The sequence below is a fragment of the Stenella coeruleoalba genome, assembly GCF_951394435.1.
Source record: "Stenella coeruleoalba genome assembly, chromosome: 17".
Classification (NCBI taxonomy): domain Eukaryota; kingdom Metazoa; phylum Chordata; class Mammalia; order Artiodactyla; family Delphinidae; genus Stenella; species Stenella coeruleoalba.
Genome location: NC_137163.1, coordinates 72,266,051 through 72,283,058, shown reverse-complemented (window position 1 = coordinate 72,283,058; position 17,008 = coordinate 72,266,051). Strand labels below are relative to the sequence as shown.

General features: G+C 42.2%; 1 protein-coding gene across 9 annotated transcripts in view; it reads right to left on the bottom strand.

Moving 5' to 3' along the window:
* The window catches only part of ASPH (aspartate beta-hydroxylase), a 414,018-nt gene extending 402,079 nt beyond the window's left edge, over positions 1–11,939 (bottom strand). For all 9 annotated transcript variants that reach the window (XR_013824500.1, XR_013824501.1, XR_013824502.1 and 6 more), the window contains exon 1: positions 11,547–11,939. Coding sequence is in view for 4 of the 9 variants with exons in the window: in XM_079901409.1 (XP_079757535.1) it covers positions 11,547–11,661 (115 nt within the window). In the remaining 5 variants the exon portion in view is untranslated. The remainder of the gene's footprint in view (positions 1–11,546) is intronic.
* Positions 11,940–17,008: the final 5,069 nt, after the last annotated feature.

The window sequence follows — 17,008 nt, the reverse complement described above, 5'->3', positions numbered from 1 at the left end:
GCTGAAAACACCGGTAAACATCAACTAAGAAACCGCGGAGAGCCTGCAGGGCACTGTTGAGGGGCCAGGGAGACGGAAGGTCTTGAATGTACATAATTTATTCCAAATCAGTACTTACTTAAGCTGGTGAGCAGCGCTCTGTCTTACTCAATCTCATTCTATCCTTATTCATCATCTCAAATGTCTCATGGAGCACAAGACCATTCCAACAACTGACTTACTAACACAAATACTGCACTACCTCTAGAAGAAAAAATAAATATAAGTTGCTTATAAGCTTCGCACCTTCACATACATTAATTTCACCTTAAAAATGTCCTACTCTACATAACCTTACAGAGCAAAAGGGTAATTTTGTTTCACACATAAATCGACTAGTACCACAGAGGTCATCAGTAACTGTATCTTAGATCTATGTCAGCCCTCGAGGCCTCCAAGTGTATTTACTGGTTAACAACTAAATAGACGGAGTAGCTAAAACCCATAAAATAATCAAATAAATCTGAAAGTGCCAGAAAATAGAGAGTGCAGACATAGGTCTACAATTATATTGTCATATGGTTTTTGACAAAGGCACCAAAACCAATCCACTGACGAAAGCCAAGTCTTTTCGACACATGGTACCATAACAAGGGGATACCCTAGGGAAAAACAAAACACGAATCCAAAATTGATTTGGGATGGATCATAGACCTAAACACAAAAACTACAAAATTTCTAGAAGAAAATATGGGAGGATAGCTTTGTGACCTGGGAATAGTTAAAGCTTATTAGACAAGATACAGAAAACAGAACCATAAAAAAAAAAAAAATCAACATTAAAAATACTCGCTCTTCAAAATATTTTATTTAAAAAATGAAAAGGCAAGCTATAGACTGGAAAAAATATTTGCAATATATATACCTGAAAAAACTTCTATCGAGAATATATAAAAATTCCAGCTCAATAACAAAAGGACAGAAAAGCAATAAAAATGGTCAAAAAAACCTACACAGAAACTTCACAAAGGAAGCTAACAATGTATATGGCCAATAAGCACAAGAAAAAGTACATGACATCAGAGTCACGAGGGAAAGACAATTTTAAACTACAATGAGAAGCCACTGAACACCCACCAGAATGGCTAAAATTAAGAAGACTGACAATCCCAAATGCTGGTAGATATAGAACTACTAAAATTCCCACACAGTGTTGGTGAGAGTTAAATTAAATTGTATAACCACTCTGGAAACACTTTGGCAGGTTTTTATTTCTATTTTTTAAATAAAACTAAATATACACCTACCCTGTAACCCACTAATTCCTCTCCTGGGTATCTGCTCAAGAGAAATGAAGAAATATGTCCACCAAAAAAAAGAAAAACTACTTCTCCAAGAGTACAATATTCATAGACTTTTCTTCATATTAGTCCAAACTAGGGAAAGGTCAAGTGTCCATCAATAAAAGAATGGATCACACATTGTGCTATGGTCACACAACGAACTACCTGGCAATGAAAAGGAACAAGGTACTCATACCAGCAACATATGCTGAGTAAAAGAAGGCTTACACAAAAAGTACTTACAAAATGAAGTTCTAGAACAGACAATACCAATCTACAGTGAGAAAAGTGAGCACAATGGTTGCCTCTGAGGGCTGAGGTGGTAGCAATGAAGAGGGTTGAGAGAATTTCCTGGAACCATGGAAATATTCTCCATCTGAGGTTGGGTTACACAGATGTATACATTTATAAAGACTCCTCAAATCATACACTAAGATTTGTGCAATTTACTGTATGATAATATTACCTCAGTGGGGGAAGGGGGCAGGGGACCATAACAAATGTTGAGTTCTAATAACAGGCATGCATACATGTTTAGGAATGAGGTATACTGATGTCTACATCTTACTTGGAAATGCATAAAAGAATAGATTAATTGATGAGTATGATATAAAACAAATATATGAAATGTTAACCACTGTAAAATCTGGATGGGATCATTATACAATTCTTTTAGCTTTGGTGTATATTTTAAATTTTTCCTAATAAAATGTTTGTTTAAAAAAACACAAAGTAATAAAGTACTTAGATTAAATCTAATAAAAGAGGCATATCACTTTTGGATAAAATTATAACAATTCATTGTAAGACTTAAATAAGTAGGAAGTTACACTGTGTTCATGTACAGGAAGACTCTATATAAATGTGTATTTGTCCCAAACTGTTCTATAAATTCAATACAATCTCAGTCAAAATCCTGAAATTTTTTCATGACACTTAACTTGAGCAGATTCCAAAAGGACACAGGCAAGGAAATGTCCAAAAACATCCAGGATAATGATGAAAAAGACAGGGCAGAAGGACTTGCCCAATTCCACATGCCAGGAACAAAACAGAGCCACAGGTATCTACACACCAGAGGTGATACAGCAGATTAGTGTAGAAAGAAGACACTTCAATTAATGGTACAGGAAATTTTCATTCATATGAAAAATTTCATTCATTCATATCAGGAAAACTGAATTGGTCATTTTGTGTCGGTATATGCACAGACAGTGGCTGCCATGACTGGACGGCTTTCTGGTTTCACTACTCGGGTCAAAGAAGTAGCTTCTGAATGTGAGTCTACGCACTGTGTCATCCATAGAGAAATGACGGCAGGCTGAAAAATGTCACCTGAACTTAACAACGTTTGCAGGATGTGATTAAAATTATCAAGCCCATTAAAGTACATGCCCTTAACTGCACGTCTGTTTGCGCAGCTCCGTGAGGAGATAGGTGCAGAGCACACACGTCATCTCTTATACACAGAAGTGACATGGCTTCTAAAGGCAGATCCCTGGCCAGAGTTTCGGAGTTACGAGAGCCACTCCAGAGATTTTAGAAAAACAGTCACCACTGGCAGCACATTTCAGTGACACAGAATGGGTCACAAAACTTGCTTACTTGTGTGACATATTCCACCTGCTCAACGAACTCAATCTGTCACTTCAGGGGAGAATGACAACTGTATTCAAGGCGGCAGATAAAGTGGCTGCATTCAAAGCCAAACTGGAATTATGGGGGCGATGAGTGAACATTGGGATTTTTGACATGTTTCAAATATTAGCGGAGATTTTGAAAGAGACTGAGCCAGGGCCTTCTTTCTCCCAGCTGGTGTATGATCCCCTATCTCAGCTTTCAAAAGACTTTGAGCGTTACTTCCCAACCACAAAAGACCCCCGAACTGGGAAGGAATGGATCCGCACCCCCTTTGTGAATAAGCCAGGTGAACAGACTTCCGTGCTAGAAGAGAATCAACTGCTTGAGATCACAAATGACGGTGGCCTTAAAGGTATGCTTGAGACAACTTCAAATCTCCATACGTCTGGATTAAAGTCAAGACGGAATATCCTGAGATTGCCACGTAAGCACTGAAAAGCCGGCTTCCGTTTTCAGTGTCCTATCTTCGTGAAGCAGGGTTTTCTGCAGTGACAGAGACCAAAACGAGATCGCGGAGTAGACTAGACACAAGCGACACACTTCAGGTGTCACTGTCTCCCATCACCCCAGATGGGACCATCTAGTTGCAGGAAAACAAGCTCAGGGCTCCCACTGACTCTGCATTATGGTGAGTTGCATAATTATTTCATTATATATTACAATGTAATAATGATAGAAATAAAGTCCACAATAAATGTAATGTGCTTGAACCATCCCGAAACCATCCCCCTGCCCCCGCACCCCGTGTCTGTGGATAAACTGTCTTCCATGAAACCAGTCCCCAAAAAGGTTGGGGACCGCTGCTCTAGAAAAACACTTAGACATTTATAGGATGGATAACTCTAAGAGTGTTCAGAGCAGCAGTTTTTGAAAGAAGAAAAATGAAAACAAAGTGGTCTTGGACTCCAAAATGGCTCCAGAAAAAGTAGCACATTCATACAGTGAAGAACTATATATATGAAAACAAAGAGCCAGTTTGGTACAATCTCAAACAGTGTCGAATTAATGGGCCAAGTATGAACCTATTCATAAAACTTTTAACGTGTACTAAACAAGTGTATATGTATGTATGTATATATATGTATATATTTATGTTTCTATACATAGAGATATAGATATACTTCCTAAGCAATTTTCGTATATATGGCATTTAACAGCAGATATATTTTATGCAAATGGATATACAATATATAATATGCAACGTAACATTATACAACATATATTACATATTGCAAAGAAATGCATGACAATGATTATCACAAAATATTTAAGAGCGGTTGGAAAGGGATAACACAGGACAGGAGAAACCAAGAATTAGGTAACATTTTACCTCCTCATCTGTATGGTGGATACGTGGTAACCACTGCATTGCTCTTTATATCTCTGTAAACGTCTTAATATGTAATATTTCAAATAGATACAGTTTTAAAGAGCAGCACATAGAAATATTTGTATTCTGAAAGTTAGAGAGATGGCACGCTACCAAAAAGCATAAAGCATGAAACAATTTATAAATACTTTATAAAATTCAGTAAGTGACAGCCATCTTATTCAAACTGATTTGATTCAAAGAATGGAAAAGTTAAATGTTAGGTATTCTTTCAATCAACACTCACAACACAGATTTTTATTTTCATGTAAGGGAAAGAAATTAACTTCTAAATAAAATTTACCTGTGAACCTAAGACCAATCAAAGACTTTCCAGGAGACCCATTCAGGAAAACTGAATTAAAACAGAGTGTGAAAGATAGTGTCAGAAACTGTATATTAGCAATATAATAAACAAGAACCAGAAGTTAGAGACAGGAGAGAACAAGACAGCACCGAGTCTGCACTAGGGAAGGACAGCAAAGGCTGTGAAACCTACATAAGATATGAGAAATGGCAGCTATACAATACTGGTGACAGAATAAAATTATTTTCTCAAGTCATATTTTCTTACTCAAAATTAAGACTGTTGCTTGCTGGCTTCCGTACAGAATGAGTCACAGGGTTAAATCTGTAGGAACACATGCAGGAGAGAAACGCTGGCACCTCTCCAAGTACAGCAATAATGGTTTCCACTCTAACCAGACACCCTCCCGCCCACCACCCCCAGTCCCACCTGCGTTAGAGCACAGAGAGCCTCTATGGCACATGAGACCATGCTACAGCCAGAACGACTAGGCAAGCCACCTGGAACTCGCAGGGGGCCAAAGAACAGCCCCAGTCCTTCAAAAGATCTTATGTAAATATCTTTTCTAAAGATTTATTCACCAAGTAAAAATGCTGGAGAGGGTGTGGAGAAAAGGGAACCCTCTTGCACTGTTGGTGGGAACGTAAATCGACACAGCCACTATGGAGAAGAGTATGGAGGTTCCTTAAAAAACTGAAAATAGAATTACCATATGACCCAGCAGTCCCACTACTGGGCATATACCTGAGAAAACCATAATTCAAAAAGAGTCATGTACCACCATGTTCACTGCAGCTCTATTTACAATAGCCAGGACATGGAAGCAACCTAAGTGTCCATCGACAGATGAATGGATAAAGAAGATGTGGCACATATATACAATGGAATATTACTCAGCCATAAAAAGAAACGAAATTGAGTTATTTGTAGTGAGGTGGATGGATGGACCTAGAGTCTGTCATACAGAGTGAAGTCAGTCAGAAAGAGAAAGACAAATACCATATGCTAACACATATATATGGAATCTAAAAAAAAAAAAAAATTGGTTCTGAAGAACCTAGGGGCAGGACAGGAATAAAGACGCACCCGTAGAGAATGGACTTGAGGACACGGGGAGGGGGCAGGGTAAGCTGGGACGAAGTGAGAGTGGCATGGACATATATACACTACCAAACATAAAATAGGTAGCTAGTGGGAAGCAGCCGCATAGCACAGGGAGATCAGCTCGGTGCTTTGTGACCACCTAGAGGGGTGGGAGGGAGACGCAAGAGGGAGGGGATATGGGGATATATGTATACATATAGCTGATTCATTTTGTTACACAGCAGAAACTAACGCACCATTGTAAAGCAATTATACTCCAATAAAGATGTTAAAAAAAAAAAGATTTATTCACCAAGTAAGCTCAAAATTTCCTTTGAGTCTAATGGGTTATCTACAGCAAATCTGTCCTCAGGTGTCATCAATCTGATGAGAACTAAATTACACTCACTGATTTGCCATTAAAAGATATCCACATCAGTCAGAGGTAAGCAAGACAACCCCTGAAAAACAAATATTAAATGCAGACCAAATGCCTGAAGCACCCTCATTAAAAAATAATAACGACTGACGAGGAAATACCCCCTTGACTCCCAGCACTACCGGGAGGAAGTGAAATGGCTAAAGCGCGCGCCTCTGGAATAGGTGCCCCTACAGCGGCACACAGAGATGAAGACAGGAAGAAATGAACATCCTAACAGGCAGGGACGCTGGGGCAGAAAACACAGGAGCCAGCCTGAGCACACTCACGTCTCCTGACAGATGGCTGAGGCTTTCCCCAGAGATCTGGGTAAACTGCAGATGGGTTCTATGTACATACAAGATTTATTAAAGGAAGTGAATTTTAAAATGTTCTGTATCTTAGTACAGAATGAAGTCAAACCACGTGGGAGATGCAGAAGTACCCAAGACACAAACTAAGTTGCATATTTTCATGATATTAAAACAGTAGGCACGAGTAGCATCAAAAGATTGAAATATATCTGAGCTCCAGTAACAGAAGATAGCACAGATCTGGGAGGGGTTAGAGGGTAAATCAGCAACTCGAAGGGTGATGTGCATATGGGATACGTACACCCCCAGAGGTAGACAGAAATGTGTCAAGTGATACTCAGAGCCCAGTATAAACATGACCTCTAGAACATCCACTTCACTTAAACAGATGCTACACAATATAACAGAAAATGATTTCTTTAAATAAATCATAACGTTTCAAGCATGCTGTAGCCTGCTTCGCTCTACAGCCTTATATATTCTCCAAAGTTTTATACTCACCTTTACCATTAGAGGTACTTTAATGAAAAATGTGAGGAACAGGAAGGCATGTAAAATTGATTTTAGGGCTGTCACAGCTCTGAATAATTCTTTCCATTGGAGACCAGGATTAGAAATTTTGAGTGACCTGCCACATGATTCTTAAATGGATGCGAATCCAGGTCATCAGACTTTCCCAAACTACACTGCATTGTCTTTCTGGAGAAAATAAGGTTTATTCTACTGGGACCAGAGAACGCAGGGGCTAAATTGCCAATACTAACTAAAAATAGAGTGGAGAGCCCACATGACCCTTTATCCAACTTACCCTGTTGGTAATCTGCTGAAAATCAGAACCTCTCATTTCCTAGTAATCTCTCTGAGACACACGATTTTAGAGCAAAGCTAAAGTATGGAACTCTCCTTTTACTTCTTAAGCCAAAAACAGGTTGTTAAAATTGTGTTCAAGAATTCCCTCAGAACATTTTTTAGCCCTTGGTTTCATACAATCTGGCCAGGTGGTCAAAACGCTGTTCATCTGAACACAAAACAGCACACAGTTCTTACAGTGGAAGAATTATGGCGCTCCTATGTTTTCATTCTAGAATGACTGGTGGAGGATTAAGCAACTGGCCCTAACTGACATTCTTTGGCTAAAGAAGGAATTTCACTAAGGCCTCCTCATTCAAGGGCACCATCAGCAATGTATTGTATCTGTTAATTACTAAGTAGTCTAAGAAATACTGAAAGTAAAAAGGAAGGAAAAGAATTCTAAGTGATTAACACCCATCAAATATCTGCAAATGTATAAATTTTACAGTCTATCAATGCACTTAATTCTGAATACAATAAGCCTAAAGAAATAAGACTGCTAGCGGCCAACTCTTACTACTAAATCCAAAACCTTTTGTTAGAGATTTTTAGAGAATTAAACAGCAGTGGCTGAGCATTTTTTTAAGTAGATGTCCATCAATGGGTTTGAGTAAGTACAGGGCTGATTAAATTTTAAAAACGAGTTGGTGTTACATAACCTGAAGCTTCAAATTGAAAGAGGAAAAATTGTTCTACAGTGACACCTACTGGTAAAGCATGATGTAGTAGCACGACACTATTAGACAAAATAAACAGATGTTTCCATTCCTGTAGCAAGTTAGAAGCTACAGGGAAAGACTGATTGATATTCCAAAGGGAAAAGCTAAACAAAAACATTATACATACCAGTGTCTGTAACTACAAAATAAGTCTCATTATCCTTTTTAACCAAGATTTTCAAATCAATAAATCTGAAAGAGGTTTCCCTTGGCCTCAACTGGCTGTGCAAGTCAAGATTTTATATGCAAGTTAAAGGTAAAATGTCCAATTTACTCATGTTTGTTTTATATTTTAAAGAATAAAACTGGAAAAGGTAAAACTGAGCTCTGCAAAAAACTAGATATTTAATGTTCTCAATTTAAGTTGAAGAGTTAAACAAAAAACAGACACCTGCTTTAAAAATCCAAGTGTTATGTAAATCCCCAAAGTCACAGTTTCAAAGCACCACTTTTGAAAAAAATGACCAAGATAAACAGAAGTCCAGATAATCACATTTTCCCTAAAATGCATGCTTCTAAGGACTGGGTCCTTTTTCCACTGTACTTTCATGCACAGATTTAAGAAATAATAATGTTTAATGTGACCAACGTCATCATCAACTTCAAACTCTCAATGCAAAACATCTCAAAAAACACACTATTTGAGCCCATGTACTTCTCAAACTAAGATTTTCAAATACACTGTTTCACACATAATTTTAGTAAAAGAAAAGTTAATCGGTGTTATGACAAAAAGAACACTTTTCTTAAATAATTAGGTGTAATATGCCACAGAGAGCCAGAAGGAAACTTAAAAGATAATCTACTTTAAGATTACCATAATATCTTATAAAATTAGAGAACCTAAAGTCCAGTACTATAATATAATGATCGAATAAGAGAAAACCTGGGTTTAGTCTTGGGTCACCCATTAACTAGTTCTGTTTCCAAGAAGTACATAACCTTTAATGAGCCAGACAATCTTTCTGGGCCTCACCGTAACACCACAGCTAAAATTTCTTCAGCTTCTATGATTTCCCCAGCACATGGGATTGACTTGGGCATCAATGTCTACACATCAGTGACCCAATAAACATAGCAACGAAAGAGAAGTGGCTCGATCTTTCCGGTACACCCTACTATAAGAAACCAATATAAAAAGATTCACACTACAGTGTAACTGCTCACAACTGAGAGAATCCTCACCATCTTCAGCGCCTTCCGCCTGGCACACAGTCAGAACTCACCATTTACTCAAAAAAATGCTGCGGAAAAAGAATGCTCATTATGTAACACGCAACACTCCAATACCAACTCTCTGTTTGGGGATTTTTCTGGTAATACAGATATTTCTCTCTTTTACATGTTCTCTTTTATACACTACGTCTGTTTCATAACAATTATAGAATTGATGTGTAAAATACTTAAAAGGCTGTAGATCCTCAAATACAGACAGAACTTGCTCTAAAATGCCTGAATATGAAAGCTGGAATATATTCATTTAGGTCCTAACATTTCCTAAATGTATTACCTACCTTTTAAAACTGGTTTAGTTCTTGAACCACTGGAGGTGGGAATATAATACACAACTTCCTAATACTAATTCCCACCAACAACAGGCCATATAATGAAGGAACTGCTTCAGATAGTTAACCCACTCTACCCACGACTGCAAAGGACAAAATGGCACAAAGATGTGCTTTCCTTGTAAACAGCTACAGAAAACTTTTGAAAACAATTAACACTAAAGTCTTATCAGCTTTCTCTGCTTGGTGCTTAAGCTGCCCAATGGGCTCTTCTCATTTAGAAACTTTAAAAAGGGTAGCCAGGGCTTCCCTGGCGGCGCAGTGGTTGAGAGTCTGCCTGCCTATGCAGGGGACACGGGTTCGTGCCCCTGTCCGGGAAGATCCCACGTGCCGCGGAGCCGCTGGGCCCGTGAGCCATGGCCGCTGAGCCTGCGCTTCCGGAGCCTGTGCTCCACAACGGGAGAGGCCACAACAGTGGGAAGCCCACATACCACAAAAAAAATAAAAATTAAAAATAAAATATAACTGAACTCAAAAAAAAAACGGTAGCCAGAGCTGCCTGAGACAGTGCATCTACCCGTCTGCCTGTTTAAGTCAACTGACTGGCATTTAAGGGCAAGTGGCAAAGGAACACAAACTTTTACTTACGCCAAAGGAAAATTAACATGCCTGTTTTGAAATTCAAACTGTACTTTTTCTCTACAAATATTAGTTCTCAGAGTGTAAATTTATGCAATGATTTTAATTGCACTACCATTTAAAGTTATTCATCCACTAATCAAATAATTTATTGAGCAACTATTAAGGGCCAGACGCACTCTAGGAGCTGGGAATAGGGGTGAACAAGGAGTGGGTGAGACAGGAAGGCAATACACGTGAAAATAAATAATGTCGGATAGTGGTAAGTGCCATTTAAAAAACAGTTCTTTAAAGTATGACTATAAGGCTTCCCTGGTGGCGCAGTGGTTGAGAGTCCGCCTGCCGATGCAGGGGACACGGGTTCGTGCCCCGGTCCGGGAAGATCCCACATGCCGCGGAGCGGCTGGGCCCGTGAGCCATGGCCGCTGAGCCTGCGCGTCTGGAGCCTGTGCTCCACAACGAGAGAGGCCACAACAGTGAGGCCCGCGTACCGTAAAAAAAAAAAAAAAAAAAAGTATGACTATAGTATTCTGATTTACTTTCTTGATACATATAAATACATTACTTGTAGACCTCAGGAAACAAAGAATCTAAAATCATTTCAAAGAAGAAAGTTTACAGCTCACATTCAATACACATGTGTACTGCAGTTTCAATATCCTAAATATGAGTCAAAGGACGTATAAAAGAAACCGAGAACCACTGAAATATGAGATGAAACAGATTTAAAACATCTGTTCTCCCACTTTCCTGGATAAGCACATGGAAGAGAAAGGTGAATATCCAATAGATTCTTTTAAAAGACAAAGGGAAAAAACAGAGAAGCTCGCCCAGTATTCGCACCATAAGAAAGCTACATAAAAGCAAAAGTATCTAAGATAATCTTCGAGAACATTCAGATCACTCCCACACACTCACCCCTGCAGCCCTCATAGAATATTCTCCTTTGAGTTGCTCTTAAAAGCTGCTGGTTTGGCAGGAACTTATTTTCTCTGACTTTGGCTCATTTCCAAACTCCCCAAAATATGCACGGCAAAGGTAAATTGTTTCTCTTACTCCCATCACCAATTACACGGCAAGCCAAGAAAGAGTAGATCAAAAGATCTCCATCTCGGCTGCGCACTGCAGGTGAAGGATCGGCCGGGAAGGGGCTCCCCGGCGTGACCAACCCGAGGCCGCGGACCCCGCTCGGCCCGGCCCCTCCAACCCGCCCGCCAGGCCCACCGAGCGCGGCCTCCGCCCCGCGGCCAAAGGAGGAACGACGCGGAGGATGGAGGAGACGCTCCGCGGCATCTCGTGCGGTGGACCCGCAGCGCCCGCCGCCCGGGCCCCATCCCCAGGGCCGGCCCCGGCCCCCGGCCCCGAAGCGCCTCTGACCTTTCCGGGCCCCGGGGCTGCTGCTGCCGCCGCTGGTGCAGCTGCTCGGGCTGCTGGAACTGCTGCTGCTGCTGCTGTTGCCGCCGCCGCCCTTGGCATTCTTGCGCGGGGCCATGGCGCGCACCGCTGGAGCAGGCGAGGGGTGGGGGGGTCTCCCTCAGGGCGTGGGGGACGCGGGCGGCGCGGGGCGCGCTGACTGCGGCGGGCGCTGCAGCGGGTGCGAGCTGCGGCTCCTGCAGCCGCGCGGGTGTCTCGGCACCGCCCGCAGCGCCTCTAAGGACTTTGGCCCGCGTGCCACCTGCGCGCGCCCGACCCTCGTGTGCGCCGAGCCGGTGACTGCCCTCCCGAGGCGAGAGCGCGCCGCTCTCCCGCACGAGGCCTCGCCCCTTCTCGCCTGAGCCCCGCCCCCTCCCCGCCCGCGGAAAGCTGAGTGACGGGACATGAAGCCAATCACAAGGGCTCCTATGAGGGGGACGGAACCCGGCCGCGCTCCCCCACCCCCTACAGATTTAGGGCTGTTCTGGCGCGACGCAGCCGCCTGCGAGCGCGAGCTGCTTTCGACTTTCCAGTCTGTCCCGGTCCTTTAGAACGTGGCAGACGTGGAAGGCGAGAGGGCTCTCGCGAGCGTTGGCGGACCCTGTACGATCGGGATGGGGCGGGGCGCGGGGGCGGGGCGCTGGGGGCGGGACTGGCGACACGTGTGCAACGTCTGGACGGAGCCCACCTCCTCCCGGCCTTTCTCCTGGAATTTTGTTCATGTCCCACGTCTCTGTGCACACAGACGCCAACGGATGCAACCCACCCTTCTTGCGAAAAAAATTGTATTTCGTCAGTATTAATGTCAGGACATTTCTGAAATGGTGATGTTAGGACTAATTACATGCTTAAGCCATAAGCAGTTGATCTGTTCGGTTTTAAAGCAGGACTTCACTTCGTTTGTGCCATCAACATTTTCAGACGATCTTAGTTAAGAGGTGCAAATGTAAATGTAAAGCAAAAATTCATTTTCTTGCCCTGCAGGGCACCCTCTGTCTGAAATCTCTCTCCTCCGAGCTGCCGTCTACGTTTCTCTTCCCTTGAGGCCGCCAACCGTGGGTCCCCCGTGCAGTCGCACATTTCCTGGGCCTTCAGCTGCTTCTGAATTCCACACATGGTCTTTAAAATATCTGGGTCCCTGGATGAGCCAGACGGGGATTTGAGGTCAGGGACATCGTCATCATCTTTTAGTGTCGCCAGTTGCCAGCACAATGCCTGGTGCGTAACAGAGAAGCCAGACATGCTTGGTGATTTGATACATTTCTGGTAACTGCTTAACACCTTGCCCCAATTCTTGACCATGTTTCCGAGCACCGCCTGGGAGTGTCTCGAGAGGGCGGAGGAACTAGAGACATGGTTGCAGAGTAGCATCTGCTTTTATTCCTCTTCTCTAGCCCTGCCACCCCGCATTGGCAGGTCCCTGGCCCCATCCGCCTCTTCTGATTCACAGAAGCCCACCGAGGGTTGTGTTGCATCATGAGGAGAAGGCCTCTCTCTCCTTTTTGTGAAATAATGCTAGATAGTTACCAAGGTAGAGCAGGGGCAGGGAAGCTCACAGAGTTTTTACTAAAGCAGCTCTTTCAGCTTTTAGCTTACCGTCTCCTTCTGCCTTCACACAGCTTTTCCCCCTACAGGCCCCCTTATCAATGGGAGGGGAGAGTTGGGCTAAGAGACAAATCTAAGTGAAAGAACTTAATATAAAATCATAATGAGAACTAAGTTGAGAAAACAATGCTCAAGATATTTGAACTCAAATTCTGACAAAACCCTTTCGTTGTGTACCTTTTTTAGGGATGAGGTAACTCAGGCCCAGAGAGGTTACATAAAGTAAGGAAATCACAGAGCCCGTAAATGATGGAGCAGGGATATGAACTTGGTCCATCTGGCTCCAGAGTGTATGGTCCAAATTATCCTTCCAGGACAAGGCTTAGTTTTGAGCAGAGAATGTCTCGCCGGCTCCTTCTTCTCTTAGCAGATTTCTCCCAGAAGCTGCTTTGGTCCTACCTGCAAAGATAGGTCTGAAAAAAACCTGATGGTGGGTACTTAACAAGGTCTACCTCTCTGAGGAAATCAAGTTTCATTGGTAACTGACTCCACAATGTTGTGAGGTGATGTTTTGCTCCTGCATTTCCAGAAACAAAATTTGGTACCATTGAGAAGATACATAGCTGTGTATCTTACAAAGACAAAATAGAAGCTTTGTAAATACAGATAACAGGAAGTTAGAGGTTTCCTCACTTCCTCCTTCTAATGCAAGAAACAGTTACAATGATATTTATATACTCAGTATTATAAAATAAAACTTATAACAATATTCATGACATTAGATACTGTCAGTTACACACAATTTAGTTTCAGGGACTAAACTCTCCCAAGCTAAGTGCCAGTATTATACATTTTACATCTGTTTTTACTTCCCTTTTTATGAGCATTAAAAAACACAAAGCTGGGCTTCCCTGGTGGCGCAGTGGTTGGGAGTCCGCCTGCCGATGCAGGGTACGCGGGTTCGTGTCCCGGTCCGGGAAGATGCCACATGCTGCGGAGCGGCTGGGCCCGTGAGCAATGGCCGCTGAGCCTGCGCGTCCGGAGCCTGTGCTTTGCAACGGGAGAGGCCACGGCAGTGAGAGGCCCACGTACCACAAAAAAAAAAAAAAAAAACTGCAAAGCTTACCTTGGATCCATGAATCTCTTTACATAGGGCCTTTTCTCAGCATTGGGGTGGAGAAGATTAGGAAGTCAAGTTACCTCCGAAAGTAAACAAAAGGTCAAAGGTCTCTTGTTAGCCTATCCTCATTTTTGTGATTTCTGAGTCAGCTGTGAATGAACCCTGGGTGAAGCAATGTTAAAAGGATCATAAAGACAAGACTTAACTAGGACAATGTATTAAAATACTAATTTAAGAGAGCTTTTGAACTAGGCCAAATGTGCCTTTCAGATATTTCCATAAACTTTCCATTGGCTTTACCACTGGGATTTGCAAGTGAGAACCTGAGGACAAGATTTGTCCTAGTTGGTTTTTTTCCCCCTCGTGTTGACCCTTCGCAACCTCCAGTTAAATGCTTTCCAAATTAAGTATTTCCAGACTTGTGTATACCTACTAAAACACTGTTTTAAAGTCGCATTTTACCTGCTTCCTAGAAAGTGGCTCTCATTTGTAAGCGGTCTTCCTAAATGAAATTGTATTATTGCAAACTAAAAATGAGTATTTCCCTGTTTTTATTTTTCATAGTAAATTCTTCTCTAGTGGAAAAAGTGAATTTCAACTGATCCTGATGATTCAGTTGTGTGTTTTCATTTTACATTAGTAGAATGTGTTGCAATGAGGGCCATGTCGGTAAATACAAGAACACTTTTAAAGCATTCTGTACTCAAAGGGTTCCCAAAGCAATTATTCCCGTACGAGTTGTATCTCAACAAGTAAAGGAACTGGCATTTTCATCAAACAGCTTGACTTTATATTACTAGAGAAAAAATAAACCTGGCTAGTATCTGTATCATAAATACATAGAATGAATTCATATAAGAAGAAGTAATTTTAAAATCTAGTCAAAAATAGATTAGACTTGGAAATACTGTGTTATAATATGGAAAAATAATCTGAAAACATATTAGCTAAGAAACTTATAGTTCCTTTTTTCATTTCAATTCTTTACATTTTCTATCAGGATTGGTTGTACTTAGTGCCAAATTCTCTTCGTAAAAAATAGCGTTTAAGTAATAGCTGTTGCTAGGTCTTAAGTTTCCTAGTCTAGGGAACTCATAGAACTAATTGAGTCTTCTTATATCTCAAAATTAATGCCAGAAAGAAACTAAGCATGGAGAAAAATCAAATAATTAGAGAATAACTACTGATTATACGTATGGCAATTCTACGGTATATAAAAGGAAATATTAATGTGATTTAGGAGTCTTTAGAAAGCATTGGAGAAGTGAAGAAAAGAAAAAGAAAGTGGAAGAATCTCAAGGATTCAATTTCTCTGCAAGGTAATTTTACTTAAACTATATTTGCCTGGAGGATCTAATAGCATGTGTGTGTGTGTGTGTATAACTAATATAATAATTTCTATGTCTTTCATGAAAACCATTCTCTTGAGCTGGAAACAGGTCCCTTATTCAAAGAAAAGTATCCTGAAACTAGTTTCTAGGGTCCTCCAATTTCATCAAGTCTAGCTACATAAAGAAGAGTATTTGTTGCTCCACAGAGCAACCCAAAGCCCTTCTTCCTGGACCCACACTTGGGACTCTGAGTAAAAATACAAGGTGGAAGGGTGGAAGGATGGCAGATTCAGCATGACTGGCAAAAACTGGCGTGCCTCTGGCTCAGATCTTATAGAATAACAGCTCCGCAAATACATAAGGCACGATGCCAGAGACTGGCCAAAAATATTTTCTACTGGGAGTCGGGGGCACGGAGCCTTGCAGCAGTCAGCAGTGCCAGGAAGCACGACTGATGCAATCCATCTCTGGGGCCCATTGCTCTCCCCACTTAGAAGCCCTCACTCCAGGCCAGGGATCCCTCTTTTCAGTTATTCTAGTAGGAGTGGAGGGGGGTTTCTTTCAGTCGTCACCATAAGCGGGTTGTAATCAGGTTGTGTTCCCATCTCTACGCTGGACCACAGGGCCCTACACATAGTAGGCTGGCCGCTGGGTCATTGGGGGCTAATGGAACAGCATTTTGTGATACCTTCTCTAAGCTTCCATGCTCCAAAAGGATTACCGGCCCCCAAGGCCGTAATTCTGCAGCTGCTCTGAACAGTTTTCAGTTGTCTCCTAGACGGCCAAAAGCTGGACCAGAACCTGGAGAGGGAAGTAGCATCTTCCCTACCCTTTGTGGAATCAGTCCCGTGACGGTGACTGATGGATGGTTTCCCCACGCGGTGTCTGTCCCTCCCCCACCATTTGCTTAATTCCCCATCCCACTCAAAGAGCCCCTTACAGTTACAAGTGCTCTAAAGAGGGTCTCTAAGGTTCACGTCTTCACCATCTTTGGGCCACAGCCACTATCAGTCCTTTTCTTCTAAGATAACAGGGACGGAGCCACGAGAGTCCCGAGGCCAGAGCCTTCAGCCCACCTCTGCATCCCCAGCGCGCTCTCCTGGAGATGGGGATCTTGGCATCCAAGGCCTTCCTCTCTCCGCCGTCCCCTCCTGGGTGACCTCCAGGCTTTGGAAGAATGGGGAGCTGGACTTCCAACGACACTTGGGGGAACTTAGTTGTCTGCCTGGCGAGCAGCAAACGCACTCATCGTGTCCTTCATTTTGAAGCGGGTGCTTCAGTTCCTCAGATCCACATCCTGCTATTTTCGGAACTGTACAGGCCAGGAAAGATTTGGACATTTGCTAATAGGGTAACACGTGCTTCAGGGATTTTATTTCCCTGCAGTTTTTGAGATTTTGGCAGTTTGCCATATAGACATTGACAATATT